The sequence below is a fragment of the Lontra canadensis genome, unplaced genomic scaffold, assembly GCF_010015895.1.
Source record: "Lontra canadensis isolate GAN:19392208 unplaced genomic scaffold, GSC_riverotter_1.0 scaffold38, whole genome shotgun sequence".
Lineage (NCBI taxonomy): Eukaryota > Metazoa > Chordata > Mammalia > Carnivora > Mustelidae > Lontra > Lontra canadensis.
Window position 1 is genome coordinate 4746196 of NW_022631032.1, and position 20434 is coordinate 4766629.

Sequence of the window (20434 nt, forward strand, 5' to 3'; positions counted from 1 at the left end):
TTTGTCTTAAAAACTAAGATGCATTTATTTAATTAGGCTTGACATAAAAGCTGGATGGAGAAACCTTATCCCTGAAGATGAAGGCCCAAGTCAGGGAGGCTGGTCAAGGACTTTCTCCTCCAGCTCACAATGTAGGCATGTGGCAGTACTGGGGCTGGAGGGCAGGTATAAAACCCCATCTCAATGCAGTCCTCAAGACCGTTTTCTGAGATGGCAGGGGTGTGGGAACCCGCCTTGCTGGGTCCTACGAGAAATCTAGGACAGTTCAGGGAGGATCCAGACTTCTCAGAGGAGAGCACTGGCTCAGAAGGTGGATATGAAGCCTGAACCCTTGAGCCCTGGCTCCCGCCTGGGGGTCTGGGCAGACACTGGGGCAGGGGCAGGCCTGAGAAGCTGGCAGGTGGGCGTGTGATGCTAACCCACCATCACACCTCATCAAGAAAAGGCGGTCAGCAGTCTAAGCTGTACTGGAAAAAATGAATTAATATTAACTGGTTCCCCAAACAGCCCAGAGTTTGATTTTCAGCCTGACTGGATTCTTCTTCCATGTAGAAACATTTCTCTTATATATAATATCCTCTTCTCCACCAGCCTCCAGTGTGTAATCAGCGCAAGATAAAGTAAGGTGAACAACGCACAGACCCGTGCCATTTCCAGACTAGCTCTCTCTGAGGTGTGGTCACGGGTCAACAGGAGCAAGGGGGTGCCAGACCATGAGAGGATCTGCAGACGGGGAGCCAATCGTGCAGCAGCTGGCATGCCAGGAGGGGGTCGCGGGGGCTCTACCTGAGACTCTTCACAAGCGTTTCTCCAGAGGGGAAAACAAAGGCTGATACAGTAGAGCAGCACTGCCTCCTTCTACAATGTGCTCGGAGTTCTTGGGAAGCCTTGGAAATCAGATTCCTGGGATTTGGGGTGCTTCACTTCCTTCTTCAGTAGCTTTCAAGGAGATGTCTATAAACCTCCGTGAAATGATATGGTGGGACATAAGCCAACCCTGAGGGTAGCAAGCAGCTGGTCTGTAAGCAAAGATGCAAGGAAACTGCTCCTTAAAGGGACCCTTCAGTTCACCAATTGAGAAAAAGACAAGAAAAGTAGTGAATTTGGTAGTGACAGATGTGCGAAGGCAGGAGAAAGAACCTAAACACAGCTCGGGTGGGAATCAACACGCAGGCGGCAGGTCAAGCAGTGGAGAGGGCCAGATTTCGCGCCCAGAGACCTAGCGTGGAGCAGTGCACTGGCTGCAGGGGCCGGCGTGGCGGCTGAGGCAGAGCACAGGGCTTCAGGGCACAGGCCACAGTGTATGTTTGTGGGGGAGCAGGACAGCTCCCCAGGGCACAGGGACTGTCAACAGCCAGACAATGCACATCACAGTGCTCAGGTTCAGAAGGTAAGAGTGAGGTTGGGGGCCAGGTTGGGCCTGGTAATGATGCCCCAAATGATCCGTGAGCAGCCAGAGGCCTTCAAGAGGCCCCCCTGCTTCTCAAGCCAGGTCTTTAAGGAACCGCTCTCTTTCCTATGCACTCCTGGCCATTTTCCTCCTCTGCAATGAACATCGCAATGACGTTCTACTTACCTATCCTGTGGGAAAATTCTCAACTCATGTTGAACAGGCTGACTTTCTATGTCTCAGTTGTTTTTTGTGTCTGAGAATTCTGAGCTAGCAGTGCCAAGATGCCTGCGCTCCCTCAGCACCTGCTTTATGCTGAGTTAACTTGAACACAGCCATACACTGCCCAAGAGCTCACTGGCACCTGAAAGGATCCGTATGGAATAGTCAAGGGCTGCTTGCACACCTCCTACAGAAACCTTGGACTGACCAGAATATTTGGCTCGTTTCTAACCACATGCCCTCTCTAGAGTGCCAGTTAACTGAAATGTCTGCCTCAAGTATTGTGTTTGAAAACTTTCCAGACATGCATCAACACAACTCATGGCTTTCCTCCATTCAGCACGAACATTCTACTGCTTTTGCTTATGCATCCCAAAGCGCCTCCCTGGGACCCACTGCACTCAGTCTATGCGAAGGGCTGCAGGCCTGGGACGAATAAGAACCTTAGAGATGTGTTCAATTCACAAAGCAGGGCTAATGCATGTGTACATGAGTGTGAGTGTGCTTTTGCTTATCTAACCATAGAATGGAGCATCTGATTACATCAGTTAACTTTCTCCTTTTGCATTGCTCACCTGGCCCCATGAGGCTCTGGGCCCACTTCTTGCATTAAAGAGCGGGGTGGGAAAGGCACTTTTCTCTCCCCATTCCACCTGAGCTGAAAAAGGTCCCAAGTTGCCTTCTGGATCACAAATACCTGGCTTGTCCCTCCCTGTGCCTGGACTGCCTCTGCTTGCTGATGACATCTGTGATACAGGCCAGCAGAGCTTAGACTTGGAGGTACAGGCATCACCAGGGGTCTACAAGCTGATAGGTGTGGGCTCCATGGGAGCTAGTGCCTATCCGAGGAAACACAGGGAAAGCAGAGCCAGAAACTTCCCCTGGCTTCCTCATTCTCTAAGATACATTTAGGCTGTGAGTGCCAGACCCACTTCCACCCACGGTAGGGCACTGACACACACCTGCTGAATTTAGCTCTGTGGCAATACCCACATCCATAGGCAACCACTGTATCCTGGCAGAATGCCGGCTTTCAGCCACTGGCTCTGACCTGGTTCAAAGCAACTGGCATCTTCCATAGCTGCCTTACTCCTTCTCAAGCAGAATGGTTTTTCTCTGGTTTTCTGGTGGTTGACTTAATATGGTGGTGGATTTCTTTGGGATTAGGTCAAATTAGAATAAGAATAATAAAAGTCCATCCAGTTAAGTGAAAAGCTTAGGTCTCTAAAAAGGAAAAGATTTTTAAAAAATACTGATTTTGTACTCAGAGGAATGCTCTAAATTTTTATCCATTCCTGGTGATGAGAACACAGATTTGGAGGAAAACCTTTCCATTTACTCTGAAAGACAAAATGGCAGGGAAAGCCAGGCTTATGTTTGCTTTAATTGTCTAGGGTTAGTAAATTTATGAGGGTTATCCCTCAGTGGCAAGCCATGAAGGAGTCCTACTTCTCTAATCCAAGATCGTTTCTAGCCAAAAAGGGGCTGGAAGTTGATTTCATGTTCTTGGTGGAGGTATTGGTTCCAATCCCATACCCTGGAGCCCTACAGTATAAGAAAGGCCTCTGACAATGTTTTAGTCTTCCCATCTCTAGAGAGATCGCTGCTAAGGTTACAGAAGGGAGGCCTTTCCCAGGGCTATTTTTACTTCCTGGTGGGACAGGCACTGTGCAGGCGCTCTGGGGCCGAGCAGAGGCTGGTCCTGGGGCTGCTACAATCACTCATTTGCTCTCAGCCAGCCATACCCAGTAACTAGGGAGCAGGTTACCCACCAGACCACACCTAGTCCATGATTTTGCTGGAGCCTCAAGGGAGGAATAGGTTCTAGTAGAAGAACCAGGTGAAGAGGATAAAGGGGAAAGTAAAAGAGGGAAGAGAGAGGAAGGAGAAATAAAAGAAGGAGAAACTAAAAGAGTTCTTGTCTTTCAGCAGGCAATCTGCCACACCTCATAAGGCCATTTTCCACAGGGGAAAAAGTGCTCTAAGTTTCCAATAATGAAGTTGGATATTTTCTACACAAAGCCATACCCACCAAAGAAGGAAATATTAGGCAAGCATTCAGGAGAACCAGAAGTTTTACTTAAAAAAAAAAAAAAAAACCTAGGTCAAGTTTTCTACAAAAATTGAGCTGAATCAATGTATATTTTGTTTTTGTTTTTAGGTTGGGAGGGGACACCCAGAGATGTTCCCACATCACCATTTATCCTTGACTGACCGGTCACTTCAACAAGGTCACTGTTAGAGAACACATTTAAAAAGACAATCATTATAGCAAATAGGACAACAATAGCTGCTTCTACCTCCATGCTAGTATTAGGGTCAAGATCATCACACTCTGACTCCTCGGAACTGTTCGTCTCCTTGAAGGGCAGCATGAGGAGGGGGAAGAAAGAGAACATAGTTAGAACACAGGCAGCTTTTGCTGGAGAGTGAGGAGAACTTCAGAAAGGCACGATCAATGGAATATTGGGCTGAGAAAAAAAACAGGTGCTTCTAAGGTGAGGGTGCTGATCACCCAGGGGTGGCAGCATGCTCTTTTCAGGGTCGGGGGTGGGAGAGGAGGCTGGGATCGTGTGCCGCCACGCATCTCATGGGAAACAGCAGTGGAAGAGGCAAGCACATGAAGCATGAGCGTTGTAGAATTTAAACTCTTGTCTTCCGTGAGGCTGGATTTCCCCGAGGAGAGTGAGGGAGGGAATAGAACTTCTTTTCCCCAAGAAGGACGTTCTTTATTTTGCCCAAGAAGGGGAAAAAGTGCCAGGTGGGGAATCACACATTATAAAGCTGTTCAGTCAGCATCAGCAGTCTGATTCCCATTGTCCAGAGTCAGATCTTTTCAGAGGGCCCAATGTAAAGAAAACAGATCACATCACTTCAAGATTTGGGGTAGGGGGAGCATAACAAGGGTCTGCTGAAGCTTAGAGTCAGTGGGTTCACAGCAAGAGGTGGATTATTACAAAACAGTAACTTGGGCTTTGCTGATGTGCCTCCCCTTCCCTGCCCCTGTATAGGCCTGAAAATGATGTCTGAATTCTGGGGAAAAGAAATGAAACTTTACCAAGGCCATAGTGGCCCTTAAATTCCAAACCTCAGACTTCACAGGGTTGGAGGTTTGGCAAATACCCCTAATCTCCTTCCCCTGCATGTATTTTCAAACCTAGGATACTGAATAGGCAGCTTTGAGAACTTTAGTATGAGTCCAGCATCTTGCATTTTTTACAACAATAATGCTGCAGATAATGTGTTATAAAACATGTGCACAGTATAAAGAGAAAGATATAAAAGAAAAAAAGATACTTACTTATTTGAATCAAAGTTGCCAGGAGAAATAAAAAACGAAAAATAAATTGATCTTGCATGCAAAATCCTGCTAAACTACATCCCCTCTGGTCCCCACGCTGGGGAAGAAAAACCCCATCCACCCAAATTGCCTCCTGAGATGCTGCAGGGTGGGACTAGGTGAGAGTTGGGACACAGCTCTGGAAGTCCTTACTCACTTTAACAGAGACTTTGTTGCCCAGAATATCCTTGGGTTTACGAGGCCCTGTGGCTTCATTTTTACCCGTGTGCTCCACTTCCGCCCGCTTTCTCATTCGTAGAGTATGCCATGAACATGACTTCCTGTTGTACCAAAAAATGCACCAATCAAAATGGCAGGTCAGGGCAGAGTGAGGTGGTGGGTGGGCTTGCCACCCTGGGGTGAGTCAGTAGGTGAGGTGCTCCAGTCAAGCCCCAGCTTCGGAGGCCCCAAACCCGCATGCCAGCTCCTGTGGTGGCTGGTAGTTGATCTTGCCTCCGATAGGCAGTGAGTGAGGATGAGCTCTGACTCTTCCTGAGAGATGTGCAAGGTTGGCTGCAGCACTTGAGGAAAATATGAGTACTGGGTTATTAAACTCTACCAAGGAAAGTGTTTATATCATACTGAAGAAGCCTTACAGGACTGAGGAATTCTCTTCCTGAGCAGTATGGTGGAGGGTGGAAGAATGAGGTTGGGGGGTAGTGGTGGGTAAAACAGAAAACATAAGAGAAGTAGATTTTATAGTGCATAAGCTATTGGTACTTTCCCAGGACCAGAAAGACAGACCCAAAAGGATGATTTTGAGGTTTTCATCTCATTATTTATATTTGGGCTGTGGCTATTCCCAAACACTATAGTACAGAGAGGATTTTTTTTTTTTTCTAGAGCATTTGACTTAATACACAGTTGAACACAACTCACTTATCTGATTATTTTAGGATGAAGGGTTTTTCTTGGTCTATGTCTTCCTTGTCACTCAGGTGTTTGTGAATAAAGAGCTCTGTCGAGCACTAAGAGGTCCTAGAGTTTTCCTGTTGGGAGAAGACCCATTATGTGCTCTCAGGGTGGTGGGGGCAGCAATACCCTAACTTCTTCCTTCCCACTAAGGGGTCTGGAAGCTACTTCACAGACATGTAAAGACAAGCTCAGAGCAGAGCTTTCAAGTTCCACGTATGTCAGGACTCAAAAACAAAGACGTCAAAAGCCAAGTCACAAACAGCATTAATGACCCTGGGCAGACATTATAAATTTCAGGAGTGGTCACAGAATTTGAGTGAAAGACTATCATTGTCAGGAATAAGTGAGGTTGGCCTCCCTTCAGTGTCTCCTTGTCAAATTTAGGCCTTTGCAGACAGAGCCTGATGAAAAGAGCCTTCATTAAGGGAAAGGGGCACGGGGTGGGGGGAGAAACACACACATAAGACTTAGGAGGAAGGAGAATGTTCTAATATTTCAGGAATTTTAGGATGTGCTGAAGTGTTTCCAAAATATTTATCGCTAACACACATGTTCAATGATCACCTTTCTGAACAGGAAAGAGCAATAATAGTCATGTTCTCAGATTTTGGGGGTAAGGGGACTCCATCAGAAAGCAAGGATCTCTTGGCCAGACCTTCTCTTGAACCTCCTGAACAGGCAGGCTCCCTAGCATACCAGCAACTCCCTTCAGTTTTTGTACCTGAGCAAGAACCAGTCCTGGAAACTGACTTTAGACCATACCACTGTTAACTTCAGACATTCACCTTGTATCTTTACCCCCAAAATCTACATCCCTGACTCAGTCTGGGAACACCTTGAGTCAGGGAGGTCCATGCTACAAAGACTCCTAGGGTGGACAGAGAGTGAGTGCGTGTGTAAATCTGGGGGGTGTTCCTACGTTTATTAACAACCCTCTGGGTCATTCGGTATGCTTGATGAGAAACTAGAAATGTTACAAATAATGTTCAGAAGAAAGACTCAGGGTAGTATAAGTGGTAGGGCAGGCTCAATTCCATATTCTTCCCAGAAGAAGTCGTCATCATGGTTTGGGGAGCTTCCATTTCTTGGCCACAGGCCCAGGAACTGATGTGGAAACAGGGTTTCATGACATTTATGCTGGAGGCATCACAACCAATTCTGACTCTTGTGGTCCTAGTAGGCCCTGGGGAGGGTGCGGTTAAGTGTCCTTCACTGATAAATACTGACAACCACTCCAAGTCTGTGCCTCTGCTCCACTCCCACCAACCCTTGTGCAAGAGGGGTTGACAAAGAACCGGAATGACCCATTCATATTTGGATCTGTTCTCTTTTGCCCAGCCTGACATCCCTTCTACCTTCCCTCTCATGGAAGGTATGAAAAAGTGGCCAAAAGACACAAAAGTGAGGAGGAAGTGCTTAGTGCTTGCATAATTAGGTCACAAATCACAACAGGTTAGCTCTGTAGTTACCAGGTGATTGACTATTAAGAATTTCAATGCTTTGAGGGCCTTTATTTCCAAAGCTCCTTAAAAGGTACCAAAAGCAAATGTCTTTAGAATAAAAGGACTTAGGCCTATTGTGCCTTAGAGGCCACCACTGATTTCAATCTGGGCCTGTCATTACTTAGAAAGGCCAGGGTGAGGTTGGTCACCTCACCCCCGAGCTAGAGAAAGGGCCAAAGAAGCGCTATTCCTTTGGTGCCCCTGTTCAGCTCTCTGGTGGGGAATTCCTTCCACCTCTGCCATGGATGGTCAGACAGCACGGGAAACAGGGGGTGCAAGCCAAGCACGGCCTCATACCCCAGTCATTACATTATGTCAGCACCTCAAGGGTGCCCAGAGAGATGGAATCCTATCTGTACCATTCTGCATCTCAGAGGTAGAGACAGAGCTATTATAGGGGCTCTTGAAGGGAAGGCTAGTATTGGAGCTTTAGTAACTAAAGCCCTTTCTGTGTAGGAAAACACTGCCAATGCATTCAACCGATCCCTAAAATACAGAAAAGAAAAAAAAAAAAGAATAGTTTACACATTTAAAACTCACAGAAGAGTGAAATAGGGGAAAAAGGGTCAACTAGTCTTTAGCCTCATTAAAACATGCTCATGGTGAAAATTTATTTTACATATTTAAAATAGTACATTTAAAATTATTAGTTACATTACAGGTACAATGATGAACATTGTGACTCTCCATTTATATTGCACAACCTGACTTCATCCATATGGGGTTCTTTAAATAGTGCAAAATACTTTATACAGGAATGTGTTCAGAAGGGTCTTCGCAACCAAAATAAGGAAAAGAAATATCTTACAAATTACCATGAACATATATTAAAGTGACAGGGGAGGGGAGAAATTAAAAAAAAAAAAAAGTTACAATCTGTACAAGGAATTGCCACAGACAACCAAAAAGTTCCCTCTCTCCTGGGAGAAGCAGCAGGCCTCTGACCTATATAGGTCTGGCATTCGTGCTAAGGTAATTTTTTGGTGTCAATCAAAAAAAAATATATATATATATCGGTAACTTAATACAATATAAATAAAGTCCAGTCCAGTGAATCCTGTGGTGGGTCAAATGGAGCAACGGAAGGCATGCCTTTTGTCATCTAGGGTTTCAGTAGGGTTCTTTTCTTAATGGGGGAGGGGAGGAAAAAAAACGAACAGAAAATTATAAACAAAAAGGAAAAAACCAAAAAACAAAAAAACCCACAGCCACTACTGTCAACAACAACAACAACAACAACAACAACAACAGCCGGGAACAATCCAGCCTGGCTGCCCCATGCTGCGTGTGGCTCCAGCACTCAAACATTGGTTCCAGTGGCACTGTCGAGAGTAAGCAGCAGGAATTCCCTAGCATGTGTTTGCATTTTTTGTGTTCTTTGTTTGGTTTTGATTTTTTAATCCACACACTCCTCTCCCGGGGAAGCCAACGAGGCACTTACTTGATGCTTCCGTCACTATTTTCTGTGGCTGCTGTGGCTTTGGGGAGGGGCGCCAGGACGCTGCCCGGGACCCAGCCCTCTGCCGCAGGGGAGCGGTCGCTGGCGGGCTGGTACACCAGGCACATGCTCTGCTGGTTGACGGCGAGGACCTGGACCACCTCACCTTGGCTCACACAGATTTCGTTCTCCTTCAGTGCATAGTAATCTTTGATCACAGCCATGGATGAGGTCCCATTGCAGCCTCCCAGGTCACCCTGCTAGGAGACAAGGGCAAGAGGGACACGGACACGAGGAGGCCGGTTCACATCCCACTGTGTGGTTAAAGGCCAACCCTCCACCATCAGGGTAAACAGCAGACAGAAGATTATTTTAAGTGATAAAATGATATCAATAAACATGCTTTGAATATCTATTTTTTATAACAATGTTGCATATAATATTATAATCCAGGGTGAATAAGCAGAGAATTGTCTAGCCTAGGGAAAGGCATAAACACCTTCCACCTGGAAGCCTCCCTAGCATGGAACCTTCCCACCAGCATCCTCTAATGCACGGTAGAGTGTGGCACAGGCACAAGTATACATAAGCCCTTGGGCAGAGTGACGTTGGGGCAAAGGTCATGTCAGGGTCACAACCCCCCAGGAGAAAGCAGACAGACCCTTCGAAACATTTTTTCTTCCTTTTGTAAAAGCATTGGTCTTATGCTACATTCTGATCTTCTTTGAAGCAGGGCCAACAATGAGACATTTGCCCAATTCAAAGGCAAGACCATGACCTACCCTGACCCAACTCGAGTGGGAACAAAACTCTGGCCCCACCTGTATTCATTAATACAAGAGGTCCTGCCTCTGAGGACTTTTCATATGAGTACACAGGAAAGCTGAATCTTGTCCTGTACCTCCTAGTAATCTGGCTACCTCACACAGCATGAACAGAACAAGAAATTCCTCAGTAAGTTTGACAAAAGGCCAATATGGCTTCAGTTAATTCACAAGTTTTTTTTTTTTTTTTTTATTTTACTTATCTATTTGACAGAGAGATCGAGATCACAAGTAGGCAGAGAGGCAGGCAGAGAGAGAGAGAAGGGGAAGCAGGCTCCCTGCTGAGCAGAGAGCCTGACGCGAGGCTCAATCCCAGGACCCTGAGATCATGATCTGAGCCAAAGGCAGAGGCTTAAACCACTGAGCCACCCAGGCGCCCACAAGGGGTTTTTAATGTAGAAAATCATTTCTAGGTAATGTGATGAAATAGGTCAGTACAGTTATTCTAATGCAGAATTGAACTTAGACATTAACAGTTGATTTTTAAAAAAAACTTATGGTAGTTTTTATTAACAGTTAATTAAAAACTCAGTATCATCTAATAATTTGGATAAAGCAAATAAAACAATAAAACCAGAACACGTAAGTGAAAAAAATATCTTCCTATTCACAGATCCATTACGTTCTACAGGCAACTGGGGCCTAATGAGATTAATGAACTTGCTAAGGCTCTAGAACAAGTGAGCTGCAGAATTTGGAATGGAATCAGATTGCCTGAATTCCTAATCTAGCACCTTTCCCATTTATTCTCACACCTACCACTTGGTAGGGTCAAAACAGCTGTGCAGACTGGGTCTATAGTTAATTCTATGCTGCTGCCATAGTGATGTTTGAATTGTGGATTATCTGTGAATAATGTCTCATCCAAGTCTGCTGTTCCCATTCACACACAGACGAGCAATCACCCCTTGCTGCATCAGCCAGTGGATGGTGGAGGACCATGAGCTCACTTCAGCAGCTCATCATTAGAAAGAGTGATCTCTTTAAGATGTCAAACACTAGAGTTGTCACTTTCAGCGATTCAAACCACAACTACTCTATTTGGTAGAAGTCAAAATTGCCACTACAATACTACCTTATATTTGCAGAGTTTCTGCAGATGACAACAGTCCTTTAACACAGAGTATCTGAGCAGAGGGAACTGGTCTAACTCACTCAATTGGCAGGGGAAGAAAGAGAAATAATTGAGCCTTGGCTGTATTTAGTGGGTTGCTTCTGGTCAAATGAGCAGAATAAAAAGAAGCTACTTCCTCAAGGGAGCTCGGAGGCTGTGACCTCAGAGTGGTGAGGGTGGGGGTGTGGGGCTGTCACTTACCTTGCTGGCCTCGAACTTGTCCCCAGGCTGGTGGTAGTCAAACCCAGGACTGCCATTGGAGGTAGATATCTTCAGGGGTGGCAGAGGTGGGTTATAGCTGGAGCCCTTTGGGGGCTTCTCAGAGCCCGCGGGGACAGAGGAGTAGGGCCTGGGGCTGGCTTGGGGAACCCTGGATGGCTGGGACCTCATCACGGCCGTGCTCCTTTCTTTCCGCTGGTACTCAATGGGTGACTGTAGGGCTGCAGGGTAAGAGCGGATGGTTACTCTAAGCTCCAGGAATCCCACAAGGATTTGGAAGCTTATTACACACAGGCTTTGTGCCAGGCATTGTGGTGTTACTGAGGAAGACACTAACCTTGTTTTTAAGGAACTTATAATCTCCTGTGAGAACTAAGAAAGCTACCTTAAAAAGGAAAATGCAGACACGAAGTGATGCCCTATGTGAGGTGCACAGTGTTGTGCAAAAGCAGCAACAAAGGCTTTGTGTGTGTGCATGTGTGTGGGTGCGTGTGCGTGTAGGGGCCCGTGGGAGGGGTGGTAACATGCTTCAGACTCTGCAGGATATAGGCAAGTGTGAAGTGTGTCTGGGGAACGGGATGGAGTCAAAGGACCTGCAGGCCATGCGTCTCCATGGAGGAAGAGGAGAGGAGAGAGGAAAAGGAGGTTACGGGTGCAATGGTTGAAAGATCAACAAAGCTAGGCTAACGAGCCTGGGTGTAATTCTGAAGATCACGAAAAGTGATTGGATTAAATGAACTTGAACATTTTAAATTCTCTCACCAGAGCCACATCCAAAGAACGTTAACCTCGTGGCAGCTGGGAAGAGGGATTGAAGAGGCTGATTCAGAAACCTTGAGATAGTGACCAGTGAGACCCAAGCAGAGCAGAGCCAGAGAGAATGTAGAATGGCTAGAATGGCTATGGGGTGGCACGCGTTCAGGAGGGAGATGAGACTGCCACAGCCTTGGTGCAAGGAGGAGGCAAGAGCTGAGGGTCACTCCAATTCGGAGACTGGTAGAATGGCAGTCCGTGGAACTCAGGAGACAGAGGAAAGATGTGAGCCTTGTTTTAGAGTTTCAGATAAGAAAGTTCCAAGGCCTGAGTACTAAAGAGGGATAGCCAGGCAAAAGGCATACAGGTCAAACTCTGTAATAATGACTTCAAGGGCTGGCCCACTTTTGTCATTTTTTTTTTTTTAAAGATTTTTATTTATTTATTTGACACAGAGAGATCCCAAGTAGGCAGAGAGGCAGACAGAGAGAGAGAGGGAAACAGGCTCCCTGCTGAGCAGAGAGCCTGATTCAGGGCTCGATCCCAGAACCCTGGGATCATGACCTGAACCGAAGGCAGAGGCTTTAACCCACTGAGCCACCCAGGTGCCCCCACTTTTGTCATTTTTATCAGGATTCTCTGTAACAAATATTTAAGTGGGTTAATAGCTGGGGCCTTTCAATTATAGGAACATTTCTACAGTGATAAGTATGTACTTCGGTAGGACCCAATATAGGGCCACCCTTCTTCCTCTCTGAGGTCTCAGGAGGGAAATATTGGCCCTGCGATGCCTGCACATGTCATTGTGAGCAAAAGGCTGGCTCCACTCTGTCATCACAGCCTTACCCTTTGAACGTGTCAAACGTATCAGACTCCTGCCAGAGCTCAGCCTTTCTCCCTGGAGAGTATTCTGTAGACATTAAATATTTAAGTATTGATAATCTAGTTCAGCAATAGCTCTATAACGCACTATAATTAAGAGAAAGGTCTCTTGGAACCACGTAAACGTCTGGACCATGGACTAGACCCAAAGAAATGCAGTTCCAAGTTTTAAGTAGATGGCAAAGAGTTTTGAAGCAGGCCTTATCAACCTGACTATATGAATCAGTACCTATCACATGGAACTGGGGTATTACCTGTTTATAGATATAATAAATGTGCTTAAGTATTTAAAAATAAAATGGCTTTTTTTTTAACTTAAAAAAAATTTTTTTTAATATGGCTTTTTAAATGAGCTACACAGACAGCCTTTATTTCCGCTTCCACTTCCACTTGTTCAGTCTGCATTACTCAGGTCTTACGATCAGGGAAGCTACGGATCTCCTGGAAGGGTTCGTTTCTGCCTGATCTATAGCATCTTCTGCCTGATCCTGTTTCTTTCTTTGCTTTGTTTACCGGGGAGGTCATAGATAAATGTGTATCCCTACCACCACTGACTATATGGTAATTTGTGGTTAAAAGCCTAATTTTAAGTTATATAGTTCTTGGTTCAAGTCCTTGTTCTATCACCTACTGTTTTTGTGACCTTGGACAAGTTTATTAACCTTCCTGAATCCTTTCTCTCACCTGAAATTTCCATGTGACCTGAGGATGAACGGTGATGATACCTGTGAATACATGCTTAGCACTGTGCCTGGCTCGGAGAAAGGACTCCATGTGTGAGCCGTTGTTGTTATTCTTGTTGTTATTGTTGTTACTTCCATTATTGCTGGTGTCAATTTTTTCTTATTTGTCTTTTGTACTGAATTGATAAACTTAAAAATCTCATCCCAGCTTAGAATCTATCAGAAATTCTCAACCACTGGATGTAATTCGATCAATGTATTTTATATATGTGCACCTTCTACCTAAATTTTATCAACACAGGTGTTAATTCAAAGTTCTAAATTCAGAAACTATAAACTATATACGACTTCTATTGCTATCCCTAAGGGCTGGGCTGTGTTTTATTTTAGACTTTTTAGAATGAGAAAGAGCCCTAGAGATCACAAAGTTTTGTTTTTTTTTTTTCATCAAACTGCCTACAGTTGGGGGATCAGAGGGGATGACCCCAAAATACTCTCACACTTACAGCGTGAAATTGCTTTGAAGTTTCATGTTTATCTTGCTGTATAATTTCTTTTTACATGTTTTAAAATAAATACAATGTGTTAAATCCCTTATCATGCAATTAGACTGAGATTGTAGGGAGTTGTGCCATGCTTTCCTGCTTCTACTACCAGAGCACATGCCAATGTGGGCAGAGTAGACTGTTTTTCCTTTTCGCAAAAATGAGCCAACAGAAGCCCAGAGAAACATCATGACTTGCCCATGGTCTTCAACTGGTATGTCACCTTCAATCTTTCCCCACAGCATTCAGGTTGCTGCTGGACACCCAATAAGGGCTGTCTGCACCACATGAAGGAGTCCAGATTCCAGTACTGGCAAGAGGTGACACATTCGACACTGGACCTGTGTGTGTGCGTGCACGTGTGTGTACACACAGGCGTGTGTGCTTGCTGAGTCTGTGTGTGCATGCACGTGTGTGTACATATGGATATATGTGCTTGCTGAGTCTGTGTGTACGTGTGTGTGTACATATGGATATATGTGCTTACTGAGTCTCTGCACGTGCATATGTGTGCATGTATGTGTATGTATGTATATGTATGGGTATATGAGCTAGCTAAGTCTCTGGGGTAACTTCATTTCTGGTGACATTCTGCCTTTACCTTCTAGCTCTGTTTCTGCTCAGAAAGACTGCTGAGTGCATCAACTTGAGAGACGAGCACTAGTTTAAAACCATACGCTTCCTGTCACATGCTAAGCTCAACGTGGAGACAACCCCAGCAGTGAAAAGAGATAAAGAAACATAAACAAGGTAGCAGCACCATTTCACTTCGGTTCCCACCACCAGTTAGGGGACTCCTGCGGGGTCCGTAGAGAGCTACACATTCTGTGTAATCATGAGCTCTAGGAAGTATCAGGATATCACTGAAATTTAGAGTTTAGGGATCACCTCTCCTTTGAAAGGGCTCAAGCTGGCTACCAAGAGGACCTATGTAGGCTCTCCCACTGATCTGTCAAATTCCCAGTTATCACTAGATCACACCAGAGAATCTGTGAAAATACCAGCCATTAGCCACGAAATGGGAAAACATAGGACACTGCTAGTCAGCCCCTAAGACAAGGTGGATGTGCCCAACTCAGACTTCGGCCACAATCATTACCAGCTGGCAGTGGTGGCCACAAGGCATCTACCCTATGTCTAGGCTCTAAGAGAATAGCTCTTCTTTTGGAAAGATGAGGCATCTTTATCATGTTCCATCTGTTCCACTGACATATCCAGGTTCAGAAAAATTCTAAACAAAGTGTTTCTGAAAACTACAAATATACCATCCATAGAAAATGTCATCTGGGCTTATGAAGTCACTGTTAAGCCCAGACCCAAGGAAGTTCAGAGGTGTGGGGTTCCCTGACATTGGCCCTGTTAGAAGCCAGGACCAGTACCTACCATTTAAGAAGTCTCGCTGTGTTTCTAAGACTTGATTGATGTCCTGCACCCAGGCCTGCTGGATGTCCGCATTGGCAGCTTGCAGAATGACCCTCTCAGAAGTCTCTCTATTCATGAGTGCAAACTTGCAGGGGTCATTGTCCACGTTCTCCTCCAGGACCAAGTAATTCATCTGGAAGAATCCAAGTTGAGTCTTTTCATACTTAAATGGTTTAAAAAGGAAATCAACAACATATTACAGCTCCTCCAAGTTTTAAAAGACTTTTTTAAAAAAATTTATTTGACAGAGATCACAAGCAGGCAGAGAGGCAGGCAGAGAGAGAGAGGAGGAAGCAGGCTCCCCGTGGAGCAGAGAGACAGATGCGGGGCTCGATCCCAGGACCCTGGGATCATGACCTGAGCTGAAGGCAGGTTCCTCCACGTTTTTATTTCAGGAGACATTTCCAAAATTTTGTCCTGGATCTAATAGCTAAATACTTTGGTTTCTGACTCTGAGTGAATGACATGATCCTGGAGAACCTGCATGATCCGTAAGGCCTGCATTCAGCCTGTCTCTTTCTCTCAAAATATGTAACCTTCACATCCACAGCTTCTTTGGCTGGAAGACTGCCAAGGTTCTGAATCCGTACTCACTCCACATCTCTGTCCTCAGGAAGCAGCTCCCAGGACTGGTTCTGTCCTTTGCTTTGTTATCCCCACTGGGAGCCTTACCTTGATGCTCCTTTTGAACATGTAGCCCGGGGTGAGGGAGCCCTTCCTTAGCAGTTCACTGAAGATGACGATTTGTTCAAAGAGGAATACACGCCTTTCCTTGGTCCGGGACTGCATGCCTGTGTCCAGCTCAATTACATAGAACGTGTCCTGCTGTAGCAGCTTCCCCTGGGCGGTCAGGGTGCCCTGATGGAAACAAGTACTGGGGTGAGGGAGGTGAAAAATAGGGAGGGGGCCACAGCCCTCTGGGTCCACAAGACTGGCCCCCCTGAGGACACAGACAACAGAACTAACACTAAAAGCCTCAGGGTACTAGTAAGAGACTGAATTAGGACCCATCCATTCAGGTAGAGGACACAGAGCCCTGGGGGTGGGGGTGGGGGGAAAAGGCTAGAAAACCACTAAGAAGCAGCCCCAAGAAAATGCCAGAAGGGAGGAAGATAAATCATTAGCTAAAAAGTTGTTCAGGGATTATCCTGGCTCTTTTTATTTTTTATTAAAAGGATAACAGAAAGTGGGTGACATCTGTAGCCTTTCTGTCCTCAGAAGTCCCTTGCAGCACAGGCCAAGGACCTCGGGTACTCTTATGGCCACAAACCTAGAACCAATCTGTGACCAAGGGGAGTGATGTAGGCAGGACCACAAGTAATCTAATGAGCTGAGCTCCTCTCCTCTCCTTCTATTATTTCAGGATAGAGTCTTAGAATTAGTCTAATTCTGAAATCTTAGTCTCCTGCTACCTATCAACAGGTACCGTCGGAGTACCATATACAGGTGCTCATGTTTTAAAAGCTGGCAGATATTTTTCTGGGCCCTGTGATCTTCCTAAAATGCCTTGAGCTAGCAGGCCACTTTCCAGCCTACATAGGAAGAGCCTATTTGGTTTGCCAGTTTCTAACCTGATTTTCAGAGACATCTTCACATCTTCAAAGGGAATTAGGCCCAACCCAGCAGGTCTTCACAGATGCCATTGGAGAGCCTTGATTTCCCCACTGTTCTGCAGCAAGAACACACTGACACCTGATATCTGATAGCAGCTAGAGGGCCTCCTCTGAACCACACTCTCTCAGGTGATGGCTTTTGCCCTTTAGTGAAAATGTGGGCCATTCTCTGCACACGATACCTTATTCCAAACAGTACCCAGCACAGGGGTCATTTTTCTTTCCTATTCCCAAGAAACACCTGCCCTCTGCTTGGATCATGGCTCCTTACTGTCAAGGTCAGCAGCCAAACAGGCTTATCTCTACCCTGCTCCAAAGTTAATATTAAGCCAGTGATCAGCTAGCAGGAAAGCTCTAAAAGCTCTATTAACATTATGTAAGAGTCTGACCTGTGAATTATAGCCCTGCCACTACTGAAGGGAAAGCTAGAGGATGTAAAAGAGAAAATGTAAGTCAGAGACAAACTTCTCCCAGGCCCAAAGCCCTGGACTTCAGAAGGGATGGAAGAATGTTCATGGTCCTTCTTAATTAGTGGAAGGAATGCAAAGCAAATTCTCCAAGACTTGATGGAAAAAGGAGGTGGTGGTGCTTGACTGAAAAGGGAAGATAATCGTGCAGTCTGTGTGTGGCCTTCTGTGTACACAGGTGTGCATGCACAATGCAGTTCCTGTGGAGTCTAACGTGAGTTAGCACAGTCAGATGCTGATTTCCTGTCAGTGGTCAGTGCCTTCAAAGACCAGGAAAAAGTCAAGCCAGACTCCTCCTCAGAAACATGTGGATATCAAGACTTAAGAGCAAAAGGAATTACTTGGTTTGTTCAGAATAGTTTTAGACCTAGCATAGCCTCAAGGAAAAAATGATGAACTTCATCCAGTATGACTACTGAAAAGCTGTAAGAACTCAGGGTATATTTCTGCTACAAAGCCCTGCTTTGCAGACCTGAGATGCCTCAGGTCTACTGTGGAGAACTAGGATCTACAAAAAATAAACAAGAAAGAAAACCCTCCACATAGTTCCTGGTCACAGGAACAAAGTGCTGGCAGACAGACACAAGGAACGGCTGAGAGAGCAATGAGGATACGAGAACTGGGCTCAAGAACATCAGGAATCCAACTCAGTAACCCAAACCTGAATGTACCATCTCCTAAATTTACTTATAGACCAGTCTGCCTTATTTCTATTCTGTTCTATCCTAATTTAGCCAGGGAGGAAAAAAAGCTATTATTTTCTTTATCATCTCAACTTCCAGGAACCCTGTTTCTCTAGAAAGGAATAATAAAATCTTAGGCTGCAGAATTATCAGGAAACAGAATTAGAAGACCCACATCTTTCTCTAAGGGGTTCAACAATTATTAAATGCCAATGACTCTGTCAGTTCCAATTTGATCATATTAATATTAAAAACAGATGATATGTAGTTAGCATATGAGGTTTGGGTATAAACTAATGGTAGTCACTTACCAAGTTTAAAGTAGGAAAGCCCATTTTTTCTTCAAAGATTCACTGTTATGGGGTGTATTGCTCAACCCTCCCCTCTTCATATCTTGAAGTCGTGACCCCAAGTACCTCAGAATGTGACCATATTGGAAGACAGGGTCTTTACAGAGGGAATCAAGTTAAAGTGAGGTCATTAGAGTGAGCTCTACTTAAACATGATTGGTGTCCTTAAAAGAAGGGGAAATTTGGATACAGAAAATGTACAGAGGGAAGACAATATGAAGACATAGGAAGCATGTCATGTGAACATGAAGACAGCCATCTATAGGCTAATGAGAGAGGCCTAAACAGATCCATCCCTCATAGCCCTCAGAAGAAACCATCATTGCTTGCACCTTGATCTTGGACTCCTAGCCTCTGGAAAAATGAGATGATAAATTCTGTTGTTTAAGCCACCCAGTCTGTGGGACTTTGTTATGGCAGCCCTAGCAAACTGGCTATTTACTGAAGCCAAAATTCTAGGGACATCTAGCTATTTCTCCTAAGATTCCATTCTCAATTCAAGCTCCTAAGATTCTATTCTATTTCAAAGAATAGAAATGTGCGCGTGCTTTAAAGTTAAATAGTCACTTAACTAAAAAGCCAGCCATTATGTAGACCTAGGAACGACCCCCCCCGCAAAAAAGGGTGTCTCATTTTCCCTCTGGTGCTACTTTCATTCCATAGTCTGCTCTCCCTCTTATTCCCCGCGCTCACATCTCAAGAAAGCAAGCAAAGCAGAGGTCACTGCCAGGTCCACAGTTATAAGGACTTTCGGGTCTTTCCAACCCCCTTGGAATTGTGACTCTAGCTTGGTGGACTGCTCTGTAGCCTCCTCTGACTGTCCTATCACTGGATATCCTAAACAGATATGTATTCTGGGCCTGTGAGCCAGAAAGCCTGGCACAAAGGCACAGATGGTGAGTGGAGGTGGCAGAGGAGGTGGGCACAGGGCTTCAAAGGGAAGCTGCCTCACAGCCCCGGATCCTGCTGTCCAGAAGAGAGAGGGCTCGGTAAGGGCTCACCTCAAAGCCCTGTAGGCGTCCCAGATTCATCATGTCATTGCAGCGTTTTGGAACAAGGCACATTAACTCCACGGCTTTCTATGGGAGAGAACAACAGCAGCTCAGGAGGGGGATAAGCACTCAGGCAGGAAGCTTAGGGCAATTCCGTGCTGGAGGACAGGGACCTCTGAGGGGATTCCTAATTCTAGGAAAGGACACTGGTTCCTGCTGCCCACTCCCAGAGTAGTATGGGATTTTCTGTTGGGATGTTGATCATCAGCGCACGGCTCCAGATGAATCAGTGACCACATGTGGGAAGAACACTACCCAGCCAGCTTTTTCCTCCTTCTCACTTTTATTTAGCAATTCTCATTCCTTCTCATATTTTCTTTCTTCTCTCTGTTGCTTCTTGGCTGCCTAAGTAACAGCTTAGCCTGGCTTGTGAAACACTAGAGGTTTTCACCTAAAATAACCTGCCAGAATGGTCTGTAACCTCTTTGGCTTAAAATAATCTCCATGGTGAGATTGCCTCAAAGGACTTCACTTAGGGAGTAATCCTCCAGGGTAGGGGAAGGAGTGAAAACAGGATGTTTTATGTGTTGAACTCAGATAGTACCTGGATTCATGGATGAAATGACACACTGAAACACTGAATCTCTGAAGGATGTTAGAAGACTCAAATATCGCACCCCCTTCCCACCATATGCCATTGGAGCCACACTGAGGAGATGAGTGCAGTGAAACTCTGGAATTCTCAGGACAGAATTCTCAGGTTCTGGAAAAACACTCAGTGTGTTTATTACTACTTGCCATTCCCCATCCTGTCGAGCAGCTGCTGGCAAGGGGCTCTCACTGAGAGGACTCCGCCTGGACCTTTGGCCCTCAAGAGCCAGTTCTTCCCCCTTAGAGATAGACATCCAACACTGTCTCCGAGAACAGCCAGTGCCAAGAGGATTAGACTCACCTCAATATCGGAACACTCCAAACCAGCCTTCTCACTGTATCTCAGGAAGTCCTAGCAAGGTGGGGGCGGGAGGGAGCAGGGAAGTTGCAGAGTGGTGACATCAGTTAGGAAAACAGAGCACTATAAAA

The 20434-nt window shown here is 45.5% G+C and overlaps 1 protein-coding gene across 23 annotated transcripts in view; it reads right to left on the bottom strand.

The window, feature by feature from the left end:
• The window catches only part of KALRN (kalirin RhoGEF kinase), a 658233-nt gene that overhangs the window by 34928 nt on the left and 602871 nt on the right, over nt 1-20434 (bottom strand). For 9 of the 23 annotated variants that reach the window (XM_032869462.1, XM_032869460.1, XM_032869458.1 and 6 more), the window contains 8 exons: nt 20307-20357; nt 19364-19441; nt 15922-16107; nt 15211-15382; nt 10947-11185; nt 8811-9067; nt 5110-5233; nt 3913-3972 (listed from right to left, as the gene is read on the bottom strand). In XM_032869462.1, the coding sequence (XP_032725353.1) occupies nt 3913-3972; nt 5110-5233; nt 8811-9067; nt 10947-11185; nt 15211-15382; nt 15922-16107; nt 19364-19441; nt 20307-20357 (1167 nt within the window). Of the gene's footprint in view, nt 1-3912; nt 3973-5109; nt 5234-7955; nt 9068-10946; nt 11186-15210; nt 15383-15921; nt 16108-19363; nt 19442-20306; nt 20358-20434 lie in introns of those variants that run through there. The other 14 variants (XM_032869467.1, XM_032869468.1, XM_032869469.1 and 11 more) reach the window with 6 other exon arrangements.